The 17,528-nt window shown below is 58.4% G+C and overlaps 2 protein-coding genes across 5 annotated transcripts in view; one reads left to right on the top strand and one right to left on the bottom strand.

Annotated features, from left to right (window-relative positions):
• Positions 1 to 17,528, bottom strand: part of LOC136325881 (carboxyl-terminal PDZ ligand of neuronal nitric oxide synthase protein-like) — a 117,364-nt gene that overhangs the window by 2,789 nt on the left and 97,047 nt on the right. For 3 of the 4 annotated variants that reach the window (XM_066261003.1, XM_066261004.1, XM_066261005.1), the window contains 2 exons: positions 11,564 to 11,729; positions 10,238 to 10,390 (listed from right to left, as the gene is read on the bottom strand). In XM_066261003.1, coding sequence (XP_066117100.1) covers positions 10,238 to 10,390; positions 11,564 to 11,729 — 319 coding nt within the window. Of the gene's footprint in view, positions 1 to 10,237; positions 10,391 to 11,563; positions 11,730 to 14,487; positions 17,453 to 17,528 lie in introns of those variants that run through there. The other variant, XM_066261006.1, reaches the window with a different exon arrangement.
• Positions 3,626 to 7,135, top strand: SPATA46 (spermatogenesis associated 46). Its single transcript, XM_066255086.1, has 3 exons — positions 3,626 to 4,953; positions 5,357 to 5,461; positions 5,934 to 7,135. The coding sequence occupies exons 1-3, from the start codon at positions 4,758 to 4,760 to the stop codon at positions 6,443 to 6,445; spliced, it is 813 nt and encodes a 270-aa protein (XP_066111183.1). The 5' UTR covers positions 3,626 to 4,757; the 3' UTR covers positions 6,446 to 7,135.

Genomic DNA, 17,528 nt, shown 5'->3' with positions numbered 1-17,528 from the left:
GGTTGTGAGGCCCACATGGGTGGGAGCTGGACAAGGGAGTGCCCGCTTACTTTGTTCTCACTGGTCCCAGGCCAACCTAGTGGGCTTGGCACAAGGGCTGAGTCGCGCGGCCTGACGCCACTACTGAGGCTGAACTGGAACTCAGGGCCCTCCCCAGCCTTGGCTCACAGGCAGATCCCTGCATCTGCCTGGTGGTTCATCCCACAGGGGCCTCTCTGGCCAGAAGGGCTCTGTCAAAGGGCTGGTGCAGCCCCACGAGATTGTAAACATTTGCAGGGCGGGGGGCCCATCTCATTCATCTCTGTACTGCCCATTGCAGGCCTGGGCTTGCACACAATAGGTGCTCAATAAATATCTTGAGTTCAATTCTGAACCCATTTTGCAGATGGAGAAGTATGGAGGCCGAGCTTAGACTTGAGGTTTGTACTCGGAGCAGCTGAGCTCGGGGCTCTAGGCCATGCTGTTCACATGCACATGGGGCATCCTCACCCACCCCCCGTCCCCTGGAAATCCAGCTCAGTGCTCCAAGTCACCAGACCCTCCTTGGCCAGGGAAGCAGGCATGGGGGTCCGTGCTGACCAGTCCCCAGGCACTGTCCATCTGGGGACACAGAGGTCCTGTTTGGTCACAGGCTCCTCTCCTGTCAACACCTCTGCTATGTGCCTGTCCTCTCCGGGTCTCCCTAAGAGGAACCGAGGTATGGGTGCACTTGTTCTCTGTTGAACTTGTGCATGAAGCTGCATTCTCTGCCCTGAGCTGTGGGGTCCTGGGCCCGGGGAACCCTCTGAGCAGGCAAAGCCCTCCTGAGCCAGAGACCTAGGTGAGCCATATTCTAAGGGGCTTTGGGCAGCAGGAGGCGGCTATGGGAAGAGGCACGGAGACCTCCCACTGGGATGTATCCCACAGTCTTGACCTCTGAAACAGCCTCTGACCCCTGCGCAGGGAAAGCACCATTGTGAGGACCCATAGGGACTCAAGGGGGAGTCCCTGGGACACGGGTGCAGAGTCTGGAGTGTGGGGTGGGAGCTGCCAGCTCACCCCAGCAGGGTGACCCACTCCTGGCTCTGGTGGAAGAGATGGCTGGCATACTCCCTTCTGCATGACTTTCCTATCTCATCCCTCATCCTCGCAATCTGTCTGTGATCATGAAATCTGCAAACTGGCAGAGAAGCCCTTTGCAACGAAAGCATTAGATCATTTTCCTGTGAAACAGGAGGTGCTTGGACCACCACGCAGCTGAGGGCACACGCCCCCAGCTCCGGCTCAGACCTTTCCAAGGCCGCATCCTTACCAGTTTACCGGGGATCTTCAGAGCAGACACAATCGTTTCTGAACGCTAGGCACCAAAAGCACCTGCCAAAGGGCTTTGCAGACTGTAAGCCCCTGTTCTGATTGTTTTAAAAATAATTTCTTAGAGACCTAGATCACCTTCAGATGATGCACCGATAGTATGTCCTATATTCCTTGCTCACTACCCTTCAGATTGTATGTGCTAGACTCTTGGGGAATTTAAGGGCAGCTCATCGGATGCTGTCTTCACAACCCTCGATGTCTTCCCAGCAAACCACTAGGTCTTTATGAGGACACATTGGCTCCTCGAAGAGACATAGCACCCTATATGACTTATATTTTCTGTAACACACAGCATAGGGCAGGGGTCCCCAAACTTTTTACACAGGGGGCCAGTTCACTGTCCCTCAGACCATTGGAGGGCCAGACTATAAAAAAAAACTATGAACAAATCCCTATGCACACTGCACATATCTTATTTTAAAGTAAAAAAACAAAACGGGAACAAATAAAATATTTAAAATAAAGAACAAGTAAATTGGCCCTGGCCGGTTGGCTCAGCGGTAGAGCGTCGGCCTGGCGTGCGGGGGACCTGGGTTCAATTCCCGGCCAGGGCACATAGGAGAAGCGCCCATTTGCTTCTCCACCCCCACCCCCTCCTTCCTCTCTGTCTCTCTCTTCCCCTCCCGCAGCCAAGGCTCCATTGGAGCAAAGATGGCCCGGGCGCTGGGGATGGCTCCTTGGCCTCTGCCCCAGGCGCTAGAGTGGCTCTGGTCGTGGCAGAGCGTCACCCCTGGTGGGCATGCCGGGTGGATCCCGGTCGGGCGCATGCGGGAGTCTGTCTGACTGTCTCTCCCCGTTTCCAGCTTCAGAAAAAAATACAAAAAAAAAAAAAGAACAAGTAAATTTAAATCAACAAACTAACCAGTATTTCAATGGGAACTATGCTCCTCTCACTGACCACCAATAAAAGAGGTGCCCCTTCCGGAAGTGTGGTGGGGGCTGGATAAATGGCCTCAGGGGGCCGCATGCGGCCCGCGGGCCGTAGTTTGGGGACCCCTGGCCTAGGGCCTTGTGCAACAGCAAGCGTGAAATAAGTTAGTTTAACTGAATTGAATTTTTATGTGAACACATAAAAACTGACTGCACTATGAGCTGACCTTGAGGAGAAGCTGTTTCCAAGCCTTCTTCAATTTACGCAAGCCCCTGAACCTGGGGACTGGTCCGCAGGGGCTCCTGGGGTCAGTCTGGGAGGAGCTGCCCTCCCCCTATCATGGGCTCTGCCTGGGGCTCCTGCATCCCCAATCCAAGGGATGAGCCGCAAGACCTCCCCTGCGGTGGCACTACTGACCCACATGGTCCCCCTTCCTCAGGATCGGAGGCTTGGTGGTCCAGAAAACAATGGCAAGGGAGGACCCCGCGGCCCTCCCACACCACCCTCTCAACATGCACATTCCATCAAGGGGTGTGAAGTCATCCATAAGAAAGACGGCATCTTACCTGTCCAACCGAGAAAGGGGCTCGGAAAGCAGGTGGGAAACAAACAAGAGAGAGACACAGTTTATGTAGCGACCAAGCAGCCTGAGCGCCTCACTGCCCAGGACACCATCAACGCCATACCGCAAGGACAGAGCATGCAAGGCAGGGGCCCTGGCCCTGGCACGGACCCTGCACGGGCAGGACCCCTCCGACTTCTCAAACACTGGACAAAACAGAGTCGCGGCTGACAACCCCACAGCAGGCGCTGGGACCCTCCTGCGGCCCCTTCACGCCGAGCACCCATGTCCCCAGTGGGCAGTGGCAGATACCCCGGGCCAGGCAGGGTCACATGCCACGCCTTGGGATCCTGCATGCATCACTCAGTACCAGGCCATCTCTTTCCCAGACATAAATCACTAGAGTCCAGACCAGGAAGGTGGTCGTCTGTGCCAACTGTCTAATGAACACAGTGGGGAAGCCATGGGGCAGAGGGGTTTGCCCAGCACCACGTGGGGGCTGAGGGTGGTGTGGGGCTCACAGCTCAGACATGCTGGCTCCCAGACCTGGTTCCCAGGCTCCTCCCCAGGTCCAAGCGAGGCCACTGCCCTGCAGACCCCCAGGTCCTGAGCGTGAACACAGATGGGACGGCAGGGCCCCTGTGGAGGATCGCGCACACCCCACCCACGGCCGCACACCAGGCGGGCGAGCTCCCACGGCACAAGCGTGTCCCCTCGGAGGTCTGACATGTGGCACACAGCAAGCTAGCATCCATTGTGATTGTCTAACATGGGGCACCTCCAACTCATCTTTACTGCCACCCCTACCCTCCACCATGTGCCCCATGTGGGCCAGGTTGTTGTGACAAAGGGACAACCCACCACATGGGAGTGCCGTCTCTGCAGCAGGTTGTAGACAACAAGCAAAGTGTTGAATGAACCAGTCACTGGCTGAAAACAGACACACCAGCACTGAGAACAGCCTGTGGTCCCTCTTCATAGGAAACGCAGTGAGGGACTGGGCACAAAGGAACTTGATGTTGCCAGGTGACCTCCTGACATCTCAGAAAAAGGTGACACACACCCAGACAGGGGGAGGGAGGGATAGAGAAAAGGAGGGAGGGAGGAACAGAAAATGGAGGAAAATAATAACAGTAAGGAAGTCTGGGCCTGATCAGGTGGCGGTGCAGTGGATAGAGCATTGGACTGGGACATGGAGGACCCAGATTCGAAACCCTGAGGTTGCTGGCTTGAGTGTGGGGTCGCTGCCTTGAGTGTAGGATCATAGACATGACCTCATGGTCACTGGCTTGAGCCTATGGTTGCTGGCTTAAGCCCAAGGTTGCTGGCTTGAGCCAATGGTTTCTGGCTTGAGCAAGGGGTTACTTGCTCAGCTGTAGCCCCCCAGTCAAGACACATATGAGAAAGCAATCAATAAACAACTAAGGAGACTAAGGAGCTGCAACAAAGAATTGATGCTTTAATCTCTCTCCCTTCCTGTCTGTCTGTCCCTCTCTCTGTCTCTGTCACAAAAAAAAAAAAGAAAAAGAAAAAAAATCTGGATACAGGGCATACGCATGTTCTCGATACTAATTTTATTCTGGTAACTTTTTTATGAGTTTGCAATTATTCCCAAAGAACATGTGAGAAATGTACCTCCAACCAAACAACATAAAGTAAAGCAAACAACAGACACATTGGTGGCAAAGGTTGGGCAGGTGAAGGAGAAAGCAGGGGGAGTATTCAGAGGACAGAGGTTCCTGGAGCAGGGGTAAGGCAAGGCAGAAATGACAGAGAGTAGAGTGGCCGACAGACGGCCCCCACTGAGGTCTCATCCACAGTCGCCCTCGCTCTGGGTACCCTCCCCGGAGGCAGCCACAAAGTAGTAACACATAGAAGCATCCACAGAAAGGCCAGCCTTTCTTGCAACAGACCCTCCGCGTCTGGAAGGCCAACCCAGCGGGCAGTTGGGCGGAACCGTGGGACCCAGTGATGTCACCTGTGCTCAGAATGCTTGTTGTCCGGGCAACCCAGGTGCCTCCTGGGAGCAGACGTGTGAGCCACGTGCCCGCCGTCCGTCACAACATGGAGAGCTTCTCGTTCCTCACCATTTCAGGACCACGAATCTCGTCCTCTGTCCTGAACACGTTTCCTGATCTTGTGTCCTCACGTGACACCAGCTTGCCAGGTAAGCTTGGGGCCACGGGGACCTCGGAAACGTGAGTGTGTGAAGCTTTTAACTGTGTATTCTATAAGAACGGGTTACAGGACCCACACACGGGACACTCATCCCCAAAACCCATGGTCCCAACATGGGACTGGAGGCAGGTGGCTCTTAATCCAAGTGTCAGCGGCCATCAGCTAGGGTCCCCTGACCACTCGGCTGTGGGCGGGAGATATTTCAATTGGAGAAACCAGCTGCTTGTCCTCAAAGGGACAGGGTCACCACTGCCCGGCCCATGACCAAACCCCCTCGGGGCAGCTCTGTGCTCAGTCACCGAGGTGGAACCTGGAGTCTGTGTTGGGTGGGGGCTAAAAAGAGTGCACAACCTCGCTCAGCACCCCACAGCATTTCTCCTGCCCCCGCCCAGACATTGCCAAGACCACGTTCCCCATGGAGGCGTCCGGCCTAGCGCCATTCCTGCCGCTCCAGCACCCGAACAGCGCTCTCCGGCATGGGGTGGTGCTCACGCCAGGTGAGCCCTCCGGGATGGACCGTAGGAGAAGAGCAGACAGGTGCCCACGCTGCCTTCTCCCTGCAATCTCCCCTCCGGTCGCGCCTCACAGAGACCTGTTGCGGTACAGGCCTCCCCTGCTTCTCCTCTCCGGACCCCCAGCCTGCTGGGGACCAGCTTCTGCCGGGCGGGCTGTGGCAGGGACAGCGGGGTGGGCGGAAAGGGGCTATAGGAGGCACGAGGTCTGGCTGCTCAGTGTGCCCACCTGTGTGTGGCCGAGGGAGAGGCCGGGGCACAGGGGAGTCTCTACCCAGGGATCACACGGCCACTGTAGCAGGAGAGAGAGGGGAGGCTGCAGGAAGGGGCCCCAGACTGCTCCCTGCTCTCAGAACCATGGTTGGGCAGGGCAGATGTGACCTGGGGTCCCCTGACGACCACCCTGCAGCCTGGCCTGGCCCTGCCGGCCCAGCTCAGACCTGGCTCTCCTTTGCAGACTATGTGCTGGGGGACCCCCAGAATGGGGAGCTGCCGCGGCGGAACTGCACCATCTACCGGCCGTGGTTTTCCCCCTACAGCTACTTCGTGTGCGTGGACAAGGAGACCCACCTGGGGGCGTACAGCTTCCCCGAGCTGCCGCGGGATGAGGGCCGCGGGGATGGCGGCCTCCCCGAAGAGGTGGCCGACAGCCTGTGCTCGTCCTCCTCCTCCCCGGACAACTCCTGTCCCCGAGAGGCCAGCAAGAAATCCAGGCACGGCCCAGAGGCACCAGACCACATCACATCCCAGGACATCCTGCGAGCCTCCCGGTGGCTGCCAGCCCAGCAGCACGGCTTCAAGTGCGCGGCCTGCTGTCGTATGTTCCCCACACTGTGCTCCCTCAAGAGCCACATCCAGGGCGGCTTCAGGGAGGGCTTCAGCTGCCGTGTCTTCTACCGCAAGCTCAAGACCATCTGGGCCCGGTCGGCAGACAGGCTGCCCGTCGGCGGCTACCAGGCCCGCAAGTAGCCCCGCGGCCAGGCCAGCATGGGCAGAGACTCACTACGTCTCCAGAGATAGGCCAATAAACCAGTTACCACAGCTCCATCCAGTCTGAGGCCACCCTGAGCTGCCTGCTGCCAGTCCCCCTCCCAGTTGCCTAGCAACCCCAGGCCCACCTCCCAACCTCTCTCTGGATGACACCTGACGTTTGGGGAGAGGGTAGCTCTCACAGTGAGGTGCACAGACCTGCGCCGTCAGCCCCTGGGGACTTCTCAGAGATAAAGCTCTGATGCGGCTCGAGTGTGGGGCCCTTTGCCCTCAGGCCCTGGCCTTCTTGCTGGTCTCTCTGTGACCAGTCATCCCCCCACATGGCAGGGGAGCTCACTGAAGAGACAAGGGCGCCCTGTCCTCCCAACATGGATGGGACCTCAGCACAGTCCAAAAGCGTCTGGATGCCCGACTGGAGGGAGGGATGGGGCAGATGAGGCCCGGCACGTGGCCGTGTGCAGTCAGGACAACACGCATATGAGCACGTGAAAACACTGCTTCCTGTTACCTAGTGATGTCCACAGAGTCTGCCCCTCTCCCCATGTTCAACAAACTCCTGCCCACTCGGACCCGGAAACATGGGCGGGCTTCAGTGCAGGAAGGACAGCTGTCTGGCCCATTTGGGGTTTAAGGGAGAAAACAAGGGCTGAGTGATGAACCACCAGCACTGAGAGATGGGCGCACACCCATATCAGGCCCCTGCCCCGCACCCCCCTGCTCCTCCCCTACCCTTCACCCCCCCAGCCAGCCCCCCAGAGTCGCCCTGACCTGCAGGCTCCAGCTGGGTCCTGGCCTGTCCACTCGGGGATGGGTGCCACTGGCTATCTGGCAGATGCCCAAATTCAGTGTTTCCCCCTAAAAACAAGGTGCTTCCACTGGTCACATTCACGCGGCCTCACTGTGACTGGTGACTCCCTTGGAGTGTCCTGAGTGATGGCAGAAAGCGTGCCCAGCACAGCACTGGTCTGACCATCACAGGTGCCCCTCACCCGCTCTGCCAGGACCTCCCAGAATGAAATCTCACTTTTCACACCAGCTTCATATGGCCCATTTTATCCCATTCTGCAGGCCATCCGGTAAAGCCATGGGTTCCTCCTCCCCACCCTCTCCTGCACCCTGTTTTCATCCTCTCCTGAGCCCACGGCCAGGATACCCAAGCCCTTCCGACCGCTGAGGAGCGGCCTGCTCAGCCTCGGCACACATGTCCCTGAGTGGGCCCGACAAGCCACACACTGGGACGTCTAGTCACAGACTCGGTGGGATCTGTCATTTGGTGATGTTAGTCAGAGCTACGACGTCAGCCTTTCCCAAACTCTCAAACTGGTGGCCACCGCCACAGCCCCACCACGGTCTGAAGTCAGAAAAGCAGCAATGCTGATGGTGTGTCATCTTCATCACGGCTGACACAGTACCTGTCCCTCATGGTGACAACCAGAAATGTCCCTAGCAGGGACACACATCCCCTGGATAGCACCTCGGCTGGGCCGTGTACACACAACTCTGAATTAGAGGTGACTCGGTCCCCACACGGCCTGCAGAGCCATGTTCCAGGGCTGAGGCCACCAGCCAGGGAGGTGGGGACAGTAAAGAGGAGGAGGAAGAGGAGGAGGAGCAGGGGAAGTAGAGGAAGCAGAGAAGACGAACGACAGGAAGGTTTTAGAAACAAGAAAGGTTTATTAGCAATAGCCACCAGGCGAGTGACAGCGTCGCGTGTAAGTGCACTTACAGGAACCAAAGCTTTTCCCAGAGAGCTGGTCTGACAGCGTCAGTGACACACGGTCACAGGAGGCAGAGGCCAGCAGGGTGTGGGCAAGAGGGAGCCTGCAGGAGCAGCACAGGGCAGCGCCTGCAAAGGGCTGTGCGGGGCAGCGGCACGGGTGGCTGTGCAGAAGAGCTGTCTGTCCCATCCACACTGCAGGGCCCTGGGAGCTGGGCCCTGGTGTCCACGTGCCCTCCACACAGGGCAGAGCAGGAGAATGGAGAGCAGGGTGCAGGGCCCAGGGAGCAGCATCAGAAGCAAGGCAGAAGGAGAGCAGGGGACCAGGTGCCAGATCTGTCCTGAGTCCCATCTCCACCCTGGGTCACCCTGGGGAAAGGCCGAGACCAGGCCAGCATCCAGAAGCCCCAGAGGCACTCCAAGAACAAGGTGCTTCTGGGTCAAGCCAGGGAAGAGTGTTCCCGATCCTGACGCCCCTTCTCCACTGCCTCCTCCATCCCCTTCACACGCTTGTCAGGGCCCTTGCCCATTCTATCCAATGTCCCACCATGTCAACCCCAAGCCGCTGGCCTCAGACGGGGCCTCAGAGTCAGATCTTCTGTTCCCCAAACTCTCCGCTCGGAGACCTGAGGGGACCCACTCGAGCAGCACTCCTGAGCCCACCATCTCGTCCCAGCCAGAGCCCTGAGACCACATCTCAGGTTCCTGGGTCTCACCTTCCCACTCTCCCTCCCGTGTGCCCACATCCACCTTCAGTGGTCAGTCAGAAAACACACAGTACCACCCTCTCTGGCCCAATGCACATCAGAAAAAGAACACGCACCTACCAGTGATCCACACAGCCTGGGCGTCCTTTCTCTCCTGTCCGTCACTCCCACAAGCCTGACACACTCCCCCAGCCTTCACACACACACACACACAGCACATGCATGCACACACTGTCCTGTCCCTGATGCCTGGTGTTCACGGCGGGCTGACACAAAGTTGTGTTGTCCCCTCCGACCTGCGCTGTCCACTATCTGGGGAACAGCAGGGTTGAGGACCCCCAACTGGGGCAACCCCATCCTCACTGAACGACCCTCGAACAGCACCACACAGAGCAGCCTGTTCTCACACCCCAGCAGTATCCAGTGGGTGAGGCCCAGGAGGCCCAGGGAAGAGGCCATAGGTACACACAAGGAATGGCTCACGGGCACAAGTCAGGGGGCGTGGCTGTGGTCTTACCTCAGCGGCAGTGATGCTGGACCATGTCGGCTACTAGATCATGCTGGCTTTTTTGCAGTAAGAACTGGCCACTAGTGACCAGTGGGGGGACAGCTGAGTGGTGGGCAGGAAAAGAGTCAGACCTACATGACCAGCAGCAAAGAGGCTGTCCTTCCCACAACGAGGCCTGGCTGCTGTCATGCATACTCGCGCTGGACACAACACGACATCCAGAGGCCGGTCACTGAGAGCTGACCCAAGTCCACACTCACAGCCCAGGGCTTTCGGCCTCTACCAGCCGGCAGGGTGGGAGGAAAGCCTGCCCCCACAAGGTCGAGGAGTGTGAGGCACTGGTAGTGTCCTGGCCATCCAGACACAAGGCACCTGACAAGATCTGAGACTCCCTCCCTGTCGGACCATGCAGAGGAGGCGCCTGAGGAGCCTGGTGGTCCCCAGGGACCCGTCCCGTGGTCACTGTAGGAGAGAGGAGCTGACTCCTCTGGGACTCCAACGTCCTTCACTTCACCCTCTGCAGCAAAATCCCAATTGTTTTCTGAAACCAAAACCTCCTGGTCGGGCAGCCCAAAGGGCACTGGCATGTGGCCCCGGGCCCAGAGTGGCAGCCTACACAGCGATCCCATCGTCCAGACTGTCGCCCACCTCCTGGCACTGCCGCACGCGGTGCAACAGGCGGGGCGGCTCCTCCTCACTCTCGTCCGTGGTGGACTCGTACTCTGAGGCGATTCCCGACTCCCGGAACCTGAGGAGCTCCAGGCCGCCCAGCAGCGGCTGGCCCCGCGCCCCAGCAGGGAAGCGGAAACACTCCAGCTTCACTAAGCAGTCGCGCCTACCTAAGGGGCTGCCCCCTGGTGGGGCCAGGTTGGCTAGGCCAGCACCCAGGGGCGGCGATGGCAGGTCCTCCGGCTTGGGGGTCGTGGGGTCACAGAGGACGGGCAAGGCTCCGGAGCGGAAGGTGATCTCCAGCAAGCTGTCCTGAGATCCCACTGCAGGGACACAAGAGGAACAGGGGAGTCAGCACACGGTGTGCTGGGGAGGCCCACCCTCTGCCCTGTGCCCTGTCCAGCTGGGCTGACCTCCTAGCTCCTCAGCCCCACCTCCAAGCCCAGATGACCTGAGGCCCTCTGGGCGGGGTGACAGGACCACCTGGGATGGACAAGCGTGTGGTGAAGGAGCAGGTTGAAGGCTGTCAACAGCACATGGTGACCTTTGGTTTGTCTGCGGAATTGGCACACATCACCATGGGGAGGACCCAAGGGACAAAATGTAAAAACACAGAGAGGCTCCCAGGCAGGAATGTGCAGAGGGTCCCGGTCCAGGCTCTGGGTTGCAAACAGAGCCCCAACCCTGCCCGGACCTACAGATGCCCAATCCTGGAGGCTTGGACCTGGGGCACATGTCGAAGAAGCTATAGGCTAGTTTGGGGGAACTATTGGTGCCACAGGGAAGGCACCAACTTTGCAGTAACACCCGGGTTTAAATCTAGGCTCCACATCTTCTTGCCCTGAACCCGTCTGAGCTAGCGTCTCCATCTCTGAGACGGGCACAGCACTGACTGGCATGGATGGAGTGCGGCCGTGCCCATGGAACCCTGCCATAGTCCTTGTCACAACGGGTGGCCCGTGGACACCCTAGGAAGGCAGAGAGCCCCACAGAGGTTCAGGAGGGCAGCTTGGAGATGTACTTCCCAGTCTGTTCTGGGGACAGCTGGGCCCAGAGGCCCGGCGCTGGGCACCCTAGACACTCATCAGCTGTACCTGTGCCCTGTGAGCTGAGGATACACCCTCAGCAGCCTGTTCTGTGCGCAGAGTCGTGAAGGCCCAGCACAGACAGAGCAGACCACATAGCTGAGCACATTCACCAAGCCAACATCACCCCTGCAGGTGCTGAGTGGCTGTCAGTAGGAATAGACCCTCAGGGTGGTAAGCCCTACCCCAGCAGGAGACACTGACATTCAAGGTCCCTGTGGGCACTGGACTAGAAGGCCACCAAGACCGGCTCTGACCCTGTGGGAGAACCAAGCTGCCTTTGGTTTCTGCTGGAACACGGACAGGTCAGCACCACCAAGAGCTTCCTGGAAAGAATTCAGGGTGTCCAGAGCCCACCTCCCACCCCACCCCCGGGCCACTAGGTGCTGGGGTGGGCGAGGCCAAGCTTACTGGCGTTTTGTCCTGACAGCTTCAGCTCCAACTCCTGCACCTGCCTGACCAACAGGGACACATGCTGCAGCGCGTCCCTGTTCTGCAGCAGGAGCTGGTGCACACGGGCCTGCGCCTCCAGCCGGGCCGCCGCCTCCGCTGCCAGCTGGTCCTTCAGTAAGTGAACCTGTAGACAGGAGGCAGCAGAGACGAGGGGGCAGGGGTGAAGAGGGGGCGGGGCGAGGGAAGGGGGAGGGGCAACAAGGAAGGGCAAAGCGAAAAAGAGCGAAGAGGGGGCAGAGAGAAGGGGAGCAGAGCGAGGAGGGGGCGGGGCAAAAAGGAGACTCAAAAAGGGGTGGGGCGGGGCAAAGGAGGCGGGGCAAGGAGGGGGTTGGAGAGAAGAGAAGAAGTGAATGCAAGGTGGTCAAGGTACACAGCTGAGACCAGAGATAACCTTCACATTCAATCCAGACAAAACGGCACCGAGATATACTGATCCCCAGCTCGGAGCAGTCACACCAGCCATCTTGCTCTTCCCCGCACCCAATCACACTGAGAAGTCAGAAGCCCTGCTGGCTCTTTCTAAACTGATATGGCCTTAACCAGGCCTGTCTTCACGTCTGCAGGTGTCAGCTTTGTCCCCTGACCTTCCCTCCGGTCTACTTTTGTGGCCCCCAAGACTGTGTCTCCTGCCTGCTGTGTTCTCAGGCAGCTCTTGCTGTGCTCGGGGTGGGCGTAAACGCAGCTGGAAGGACCCCAGCCTGAAGAAACGAAGCCACAGGCAGCAACTATATATGATATGTTCACACAGATGACCTTGTGCCTAGAAGGGCATTAAGGAGTCTTTGTAGAGGGTTCCAGAAGGTCCCTAACGAAAGGGAGCTTATGGCCTGATCACTGGTGGTACAGTGCATAGAGTGTTGAGCTGGGACGTTGAGGTCTCAGGTTTGAAACTCCGAGGTCACCAGCTTGAGTACAGGCTCATCCAGTTTGAGTGCAGGGTTGCCAGCTTGAGTGTGGGATCACAGACATGACCCCATGGTTGCTGGCTTGAGCCCAAAGGTCACTGATTTGAAGCCCAAGGTGGCTGGCTTGAACCCAAGGTTGCTGGCTTGAGCAAGGGGGTCACTGGCTCTGCTAGAGCGCCCCCCCTCCCGCCAAGTCCAGGCTCGTATGAGAAAGCAATCAATGAACAACTAAAGTATGGCAACTATGAGTTGATGCTTATCTCTCTCTCTTCCTGTCTGTCTCTCTCACTGGGTTAAAATAAAAAAGGATCTTATGAACTTGGTGGCCTGGACAAGGCAGCCCACGGGATGAGGGTTCCCTTGGACTACAACCACAACGTGGATAAAGACCAGAGCCAGGCAGATGGTGAGGGACATGTGAGATGAGGAGTAGGGGTCGCTGGCTAAGTCTGCTCAGACAACAAAGGCTCTGGATTTCTGAAGGGCCATTTGCTCCACAAAGAGCCACATTTTACCAGGAGTAAAAAATGGTAGCCACCTCCACCCTCCCTGGTGTGGCCTACCTGAGCCAGGGGTCCGCAAGCCACGCCCACCTGTCCCTGCCACAGCATTCAGAGCCCCTCTAGATGGCAGCCGCCTCCCTCCTGCCGGAGTTCAGACCTGACCTTGCAGTTGACCTTGCTTCTAAGTGGAGCCACTAAGGAGATTAGCAGCCACTCTCCATTCATGGCTCCCAGGGGCCTACCTGTCCTGGGGGTTGGGAGGAAGCCCAAGGGCTCTGAAGCGAACCTGCCATCCCTAAGATGCTGCTAAAGACAGTGCTGACAGTGCTCGGACATCAGTCTCCCTGCTGCTAAACCTAGATGGGCAAGGACAGGGACAGACATCAGGGGTTGGTGGCTGTCATGGCTTTATCTTCCTTGGAAACTGAGGCACAGAGATATTTCACCCAAGAGCCCCCAAACCTGATGGTCTGAGGAACAGGACAGGTGCTATGGGAAGCCCCCAGAACTGCCCCACAGGAGAGACAGGTGGAACCCTCCACCCACAAGTTACTTATTGCAAAGGGAGCATCGCTGAAAGGAACCTACTGAGCAGTCAGAGTTCCCTGGTTTCTTTGGAACAAAGCTGAAACGTTGAATTCAGCTCTCAGTGCATTTGAACAGAGTGGAGAATTCTGCATACTGGCCACCCATACCTGGGGGCTCCCTGCACCTGCACATCCAGCACACATGCCACCAGGGAGCTGGCCAGCAGAGGGACCGTGTGTCTCCTCCTGCACCTGCAGGTGGCTCATGTCTCCCTGGACCTCAATTCTCCACCCCAGCCCTGAGGGTAGACTAGCAGCCCAGGCGCTCTATCACTCCACATCCAGGTAGACATAGTCAGTACTCAGGCAGGCAAAAAAGGAAGCTTCCTCTACAGGTGAGCAAGTTTCTGTGGTGGATGGACCCACACAAGGTGTAATGAGTACATGGCTCTGCAAACAGAGGTGGCAACACCCCAGGTATCCCAGCCCTGGACACACGGGAACAGAGACTGCCGCTATCTGGAACCAGCAGGGGTGAGCCTCTGCCCTGTCCATCACACGTGAACCAGGCTCCTGCTCACAGGAGACCCCAGGCCACGTGGGCCTTGCAGCTCCAAAGGGAGCAGTCTCCTCCAGACGGGTGCAGATGGGGCTCAGCTCTGTGGGCTCCATCCCCAGCCACAGCCCCTCCCTGCAAACCGATACTTATTTGCCTTCAGCACACTGTCCTCTCATTATATAAACTCCTTCCACAATCACGCGAGTTCCACTTCCCGGGGCCTTATGGTCTCTGGTGACAACTACTCCAGTCACGGATGGCTGGGGTGGCCACGCCTGAAGTGCAGCGCCTCTCTGTGTCCGGTTCTGCACTGCTCCCGAAACGCTGGCTCCCGCCCTCAGCCCGTCTAGCGCCCCAGACCACTGCCCACTGGCTCTCGCCTACTTGCCTGGACTCCGGCTCCTCCGTTGGAAGCGGGGACAGGGCCAGGCTGAAGTCGGGGAGCACGGGCACCTGGGAATGGCAGTCGGCCCCCACCCCAGACACACAGGCGGAGGGAGAAGTCTCAGCATGCATGGGTGGGGGCCAGGCATGGGACGGGGCGCTGGGACCAGGGCAGCCAGGGCAGATGGCCACTACAGGGTCCGGGCCCAGGGGCGTGGCTTCAGCGCCGGTTCTCTAACCGGCTACAGCACAGGCGACCAGGAAGGCTCAGGAACCACAGCTGGTTCAGATCAAGATCAAGCGCAGGGCCGTGGTGGAGGAATCCAGACAGTGATGCTGAGTGGCACTAATGGGCTCCTCTCCTCTCAGGCTCGGTCAGGAAGGCGGCCAACCCTACTGTAGCCAGCCAGCCAGCCAGGGCCCACAGCAACCTGCAGCCGAGTGGGCCCAGCCCACGGCCATGCAGGTGCCCACACCCTCGTTCACAGCCTGCACCGTCAGATGCATCGAGAAGCAGGAATTGAGCAGCCAGGTGAGCCTCATGCAGGGCGGGGAAGGCGGGCAGAGGGGCTTGGTTCCTGCTGTGGACACACGGAAGTCTAGCCCGGAAATGTGGACAGGTTAACACCACCTTTGCCCGAGCCCCTTGACTGCCAGGGCAGCCCTTCTGAGCCAGCTCTGAAGCAATTTAGGGAGTGGCAGGGAGAGGTTGAGGTCTAAGAACGAGTCAGGACACCCTGAAGGAGATCTAAGGCCAGTGACAAGAGCAGAGCTGGATGGGCCTTGAGGATAAAGGGGTGGTCAATAACACAAGGGGCCCGGGAATGCACATGTTTGCAGGAAACTGTCTCTCCTGAGCTCTTCCCAGAAATCCCTGGAGCACTTGGTGTTCCCAGAGGAAAGGAAAACATGCCCCCCACCTGGAGTGTGTGGTCACGGCACACCCACTGTGGCGCTGGGACTGCCGGTGTCCAATGAAGAAAGAAGAACCCTGCCATCCTGGGGCAACAGAGTCAGAGCAAGGACGAGCTGCCCCGTGCCAGCTCCAAGTAGACCAGTTCATCTGCTTTCAAGGTGTGGGGGACACCAAGGGACCCCATTAGCAACCTGCCACGTGTCTGAGATAACAGTTCGCACACAACGCCCTGAATGACACACGACCAGGTGGAAGAAAGGGGAGCGCAGAGGCCTGCAGAGGGACCCACCGTCCAGAAGATAGAGGGGAACATGTGGACAGGGACAAGGAAACCTCTGCTGCCTTCCATGTAGCAAAGGAAGATGCCACTGACTGTGGCCGGAGACCATATGTAGGACAGCAGGGAGGGGAGAGCACGTATCAGGGGGCTGTCTGGTGACCTCAGGTCCTGTCCAACTAAGACGAAGACTGCGGAAGCCGGCACCCCGCCCTGAGCCAGGTCACATACTCTCCATCACTCCAGTGCCCGACTGAGAGTCAACCAGGGCCGCTGCGCCCAAAACAACAAACAGGTCCGAGTCACAGACTGAGGGCACATAGCCTGAACACGGCTGGGCTGAGAGGCTCGTGAGGGGACCACCGGCAACACGCCCTCCCTTCCCCAGGGTCCACCTGCGAGAACATGGGGCAGTGATGCCTTGCTGACACTCAGGGTTTCATACTGATCCTGGTAAACTGTGAGCAGTCACAGGTCACGCAGCTTTGCGCACTGGATGACCGGATGACCATGCCACTCTGGAGTACCGCATTTGAAATAGTTCCTTGTCAGCATGCAGCAGCATTTGCAAATGTAAATACATCTCTGACAATTCTCATGATGAATGTGCATCAAGCCTATTCTTAGATAAATAATAATTATGTGGCAATTGATATGCTGAGTGGATCTGCACTTAATGGAGGGGGGTTCTGGAAAGGGGGGGGCTGCAGCCCAGGCTGTGCTGGTGTTAGCACCTAACCTGGGGATCTGGCTGCTGCCACACGGGCTAACTAACGATGATGCTGGTGATGGACCAGAGCAGAGCTGCTCTCCAAGTGCAAGAACAGCACTCTCCTCCCCTTGTGCTGCCACCTGGGGAGCACCTGCAAACCTCCGAGCCTCCGCCTCTTCTTTCAAAAGGCTCCAAACATTTGGGAACAGTACCCTCTGAAGCCAGTCTCAAAACCTGGCTGCAAAGGCGCCCACTTGGCCTCAGGCCCTGGCCAGGCTGCAATACTTCCTGAACGTGCATTAGAAAGGACTACTCTGTCTGGGGGATGCATCTCTTCCCGCTAACCCCAAGGGCCGTGAGCAGAGGGAGTAGAAACCACCGGATCACGCATGCCCCTTGGAGCACAGGAAGCCTGAAGGACAGCCTGCTCAGACAGACTCGACCCGTCCACACACCCTGACCCTGAGGGACTCTCTCTCTGCCTTCACACCCCCCAGCACACACACACACACTGTCAGACTTGGACCTTGGGGGGTCAGCCATAAAACAGATGAGTGATTGTGTCCCTACCACTCCCTGGCCACCCAAAGGTGATGTGGATGCCAGGCCCTCCCTTGGCAGAAAGAAGCAGGAGGCAATGGGGTCACTTGCCCTCTTCTGCAAACCAGCGGCCCCCAACAAGTCTCGGGGCTCAACAGCTCTTCAGACCACAGCCAACTCTTCTCTATGTGGCTCAAATACCACGCTGAGCTCCAGGGTGTCAAGCCCCACCATCGTGAACCCCAGGTTGGTCTCTGTCAGACCCACCCGGGACACCCGCAGCCCTAATGGAGGTGTGTAAACCCATGTGGACGAGTGGCTGGACGCGGGGATGGGGGTCTCCACAAGGGCACTGGCGCAAATTCACACTGAGCTCCCTGAAGGCGGGTCTCACAGTCGCAGCTACCCCCTGCAAAGCCACCCTCCCTCCCACCAGCGGGGAGCGAGGCAGTCGGGGGGGGGGGGGGCGGCTGGGGGCACCTGCTGTCTGGTCTCTTCAGGTCACACCCCAATGCATCCAGCCAAGCCAGCCAAGCCCAGCTGAGCGGGGACACACAGGAACCCGCTGCCCCACGCCCCACTGCCCCTCCCTGCACCCCC

The sequence above is a fragment of the Saccopteryx bilineata genome, chromosome 2 (assembly GCF_036850765.1).
Source record: "Saccopteryx bilineata isolate mSacBil1 chromosome 2, mSacBil1_pri_phased_curated, whole genome shotgun sequence".
Lineage (NCBI taxonomy): Eukaryota > Metazoa > Chordata > Mammalia > Chiroptera > Emballonuridae > Saccopteryx > Saccopteryx bilineata.
Note: the sequence above shows the minus strand (reverse complement) of the source record. Positions and strands in the feature narration are given on the sequence as shown.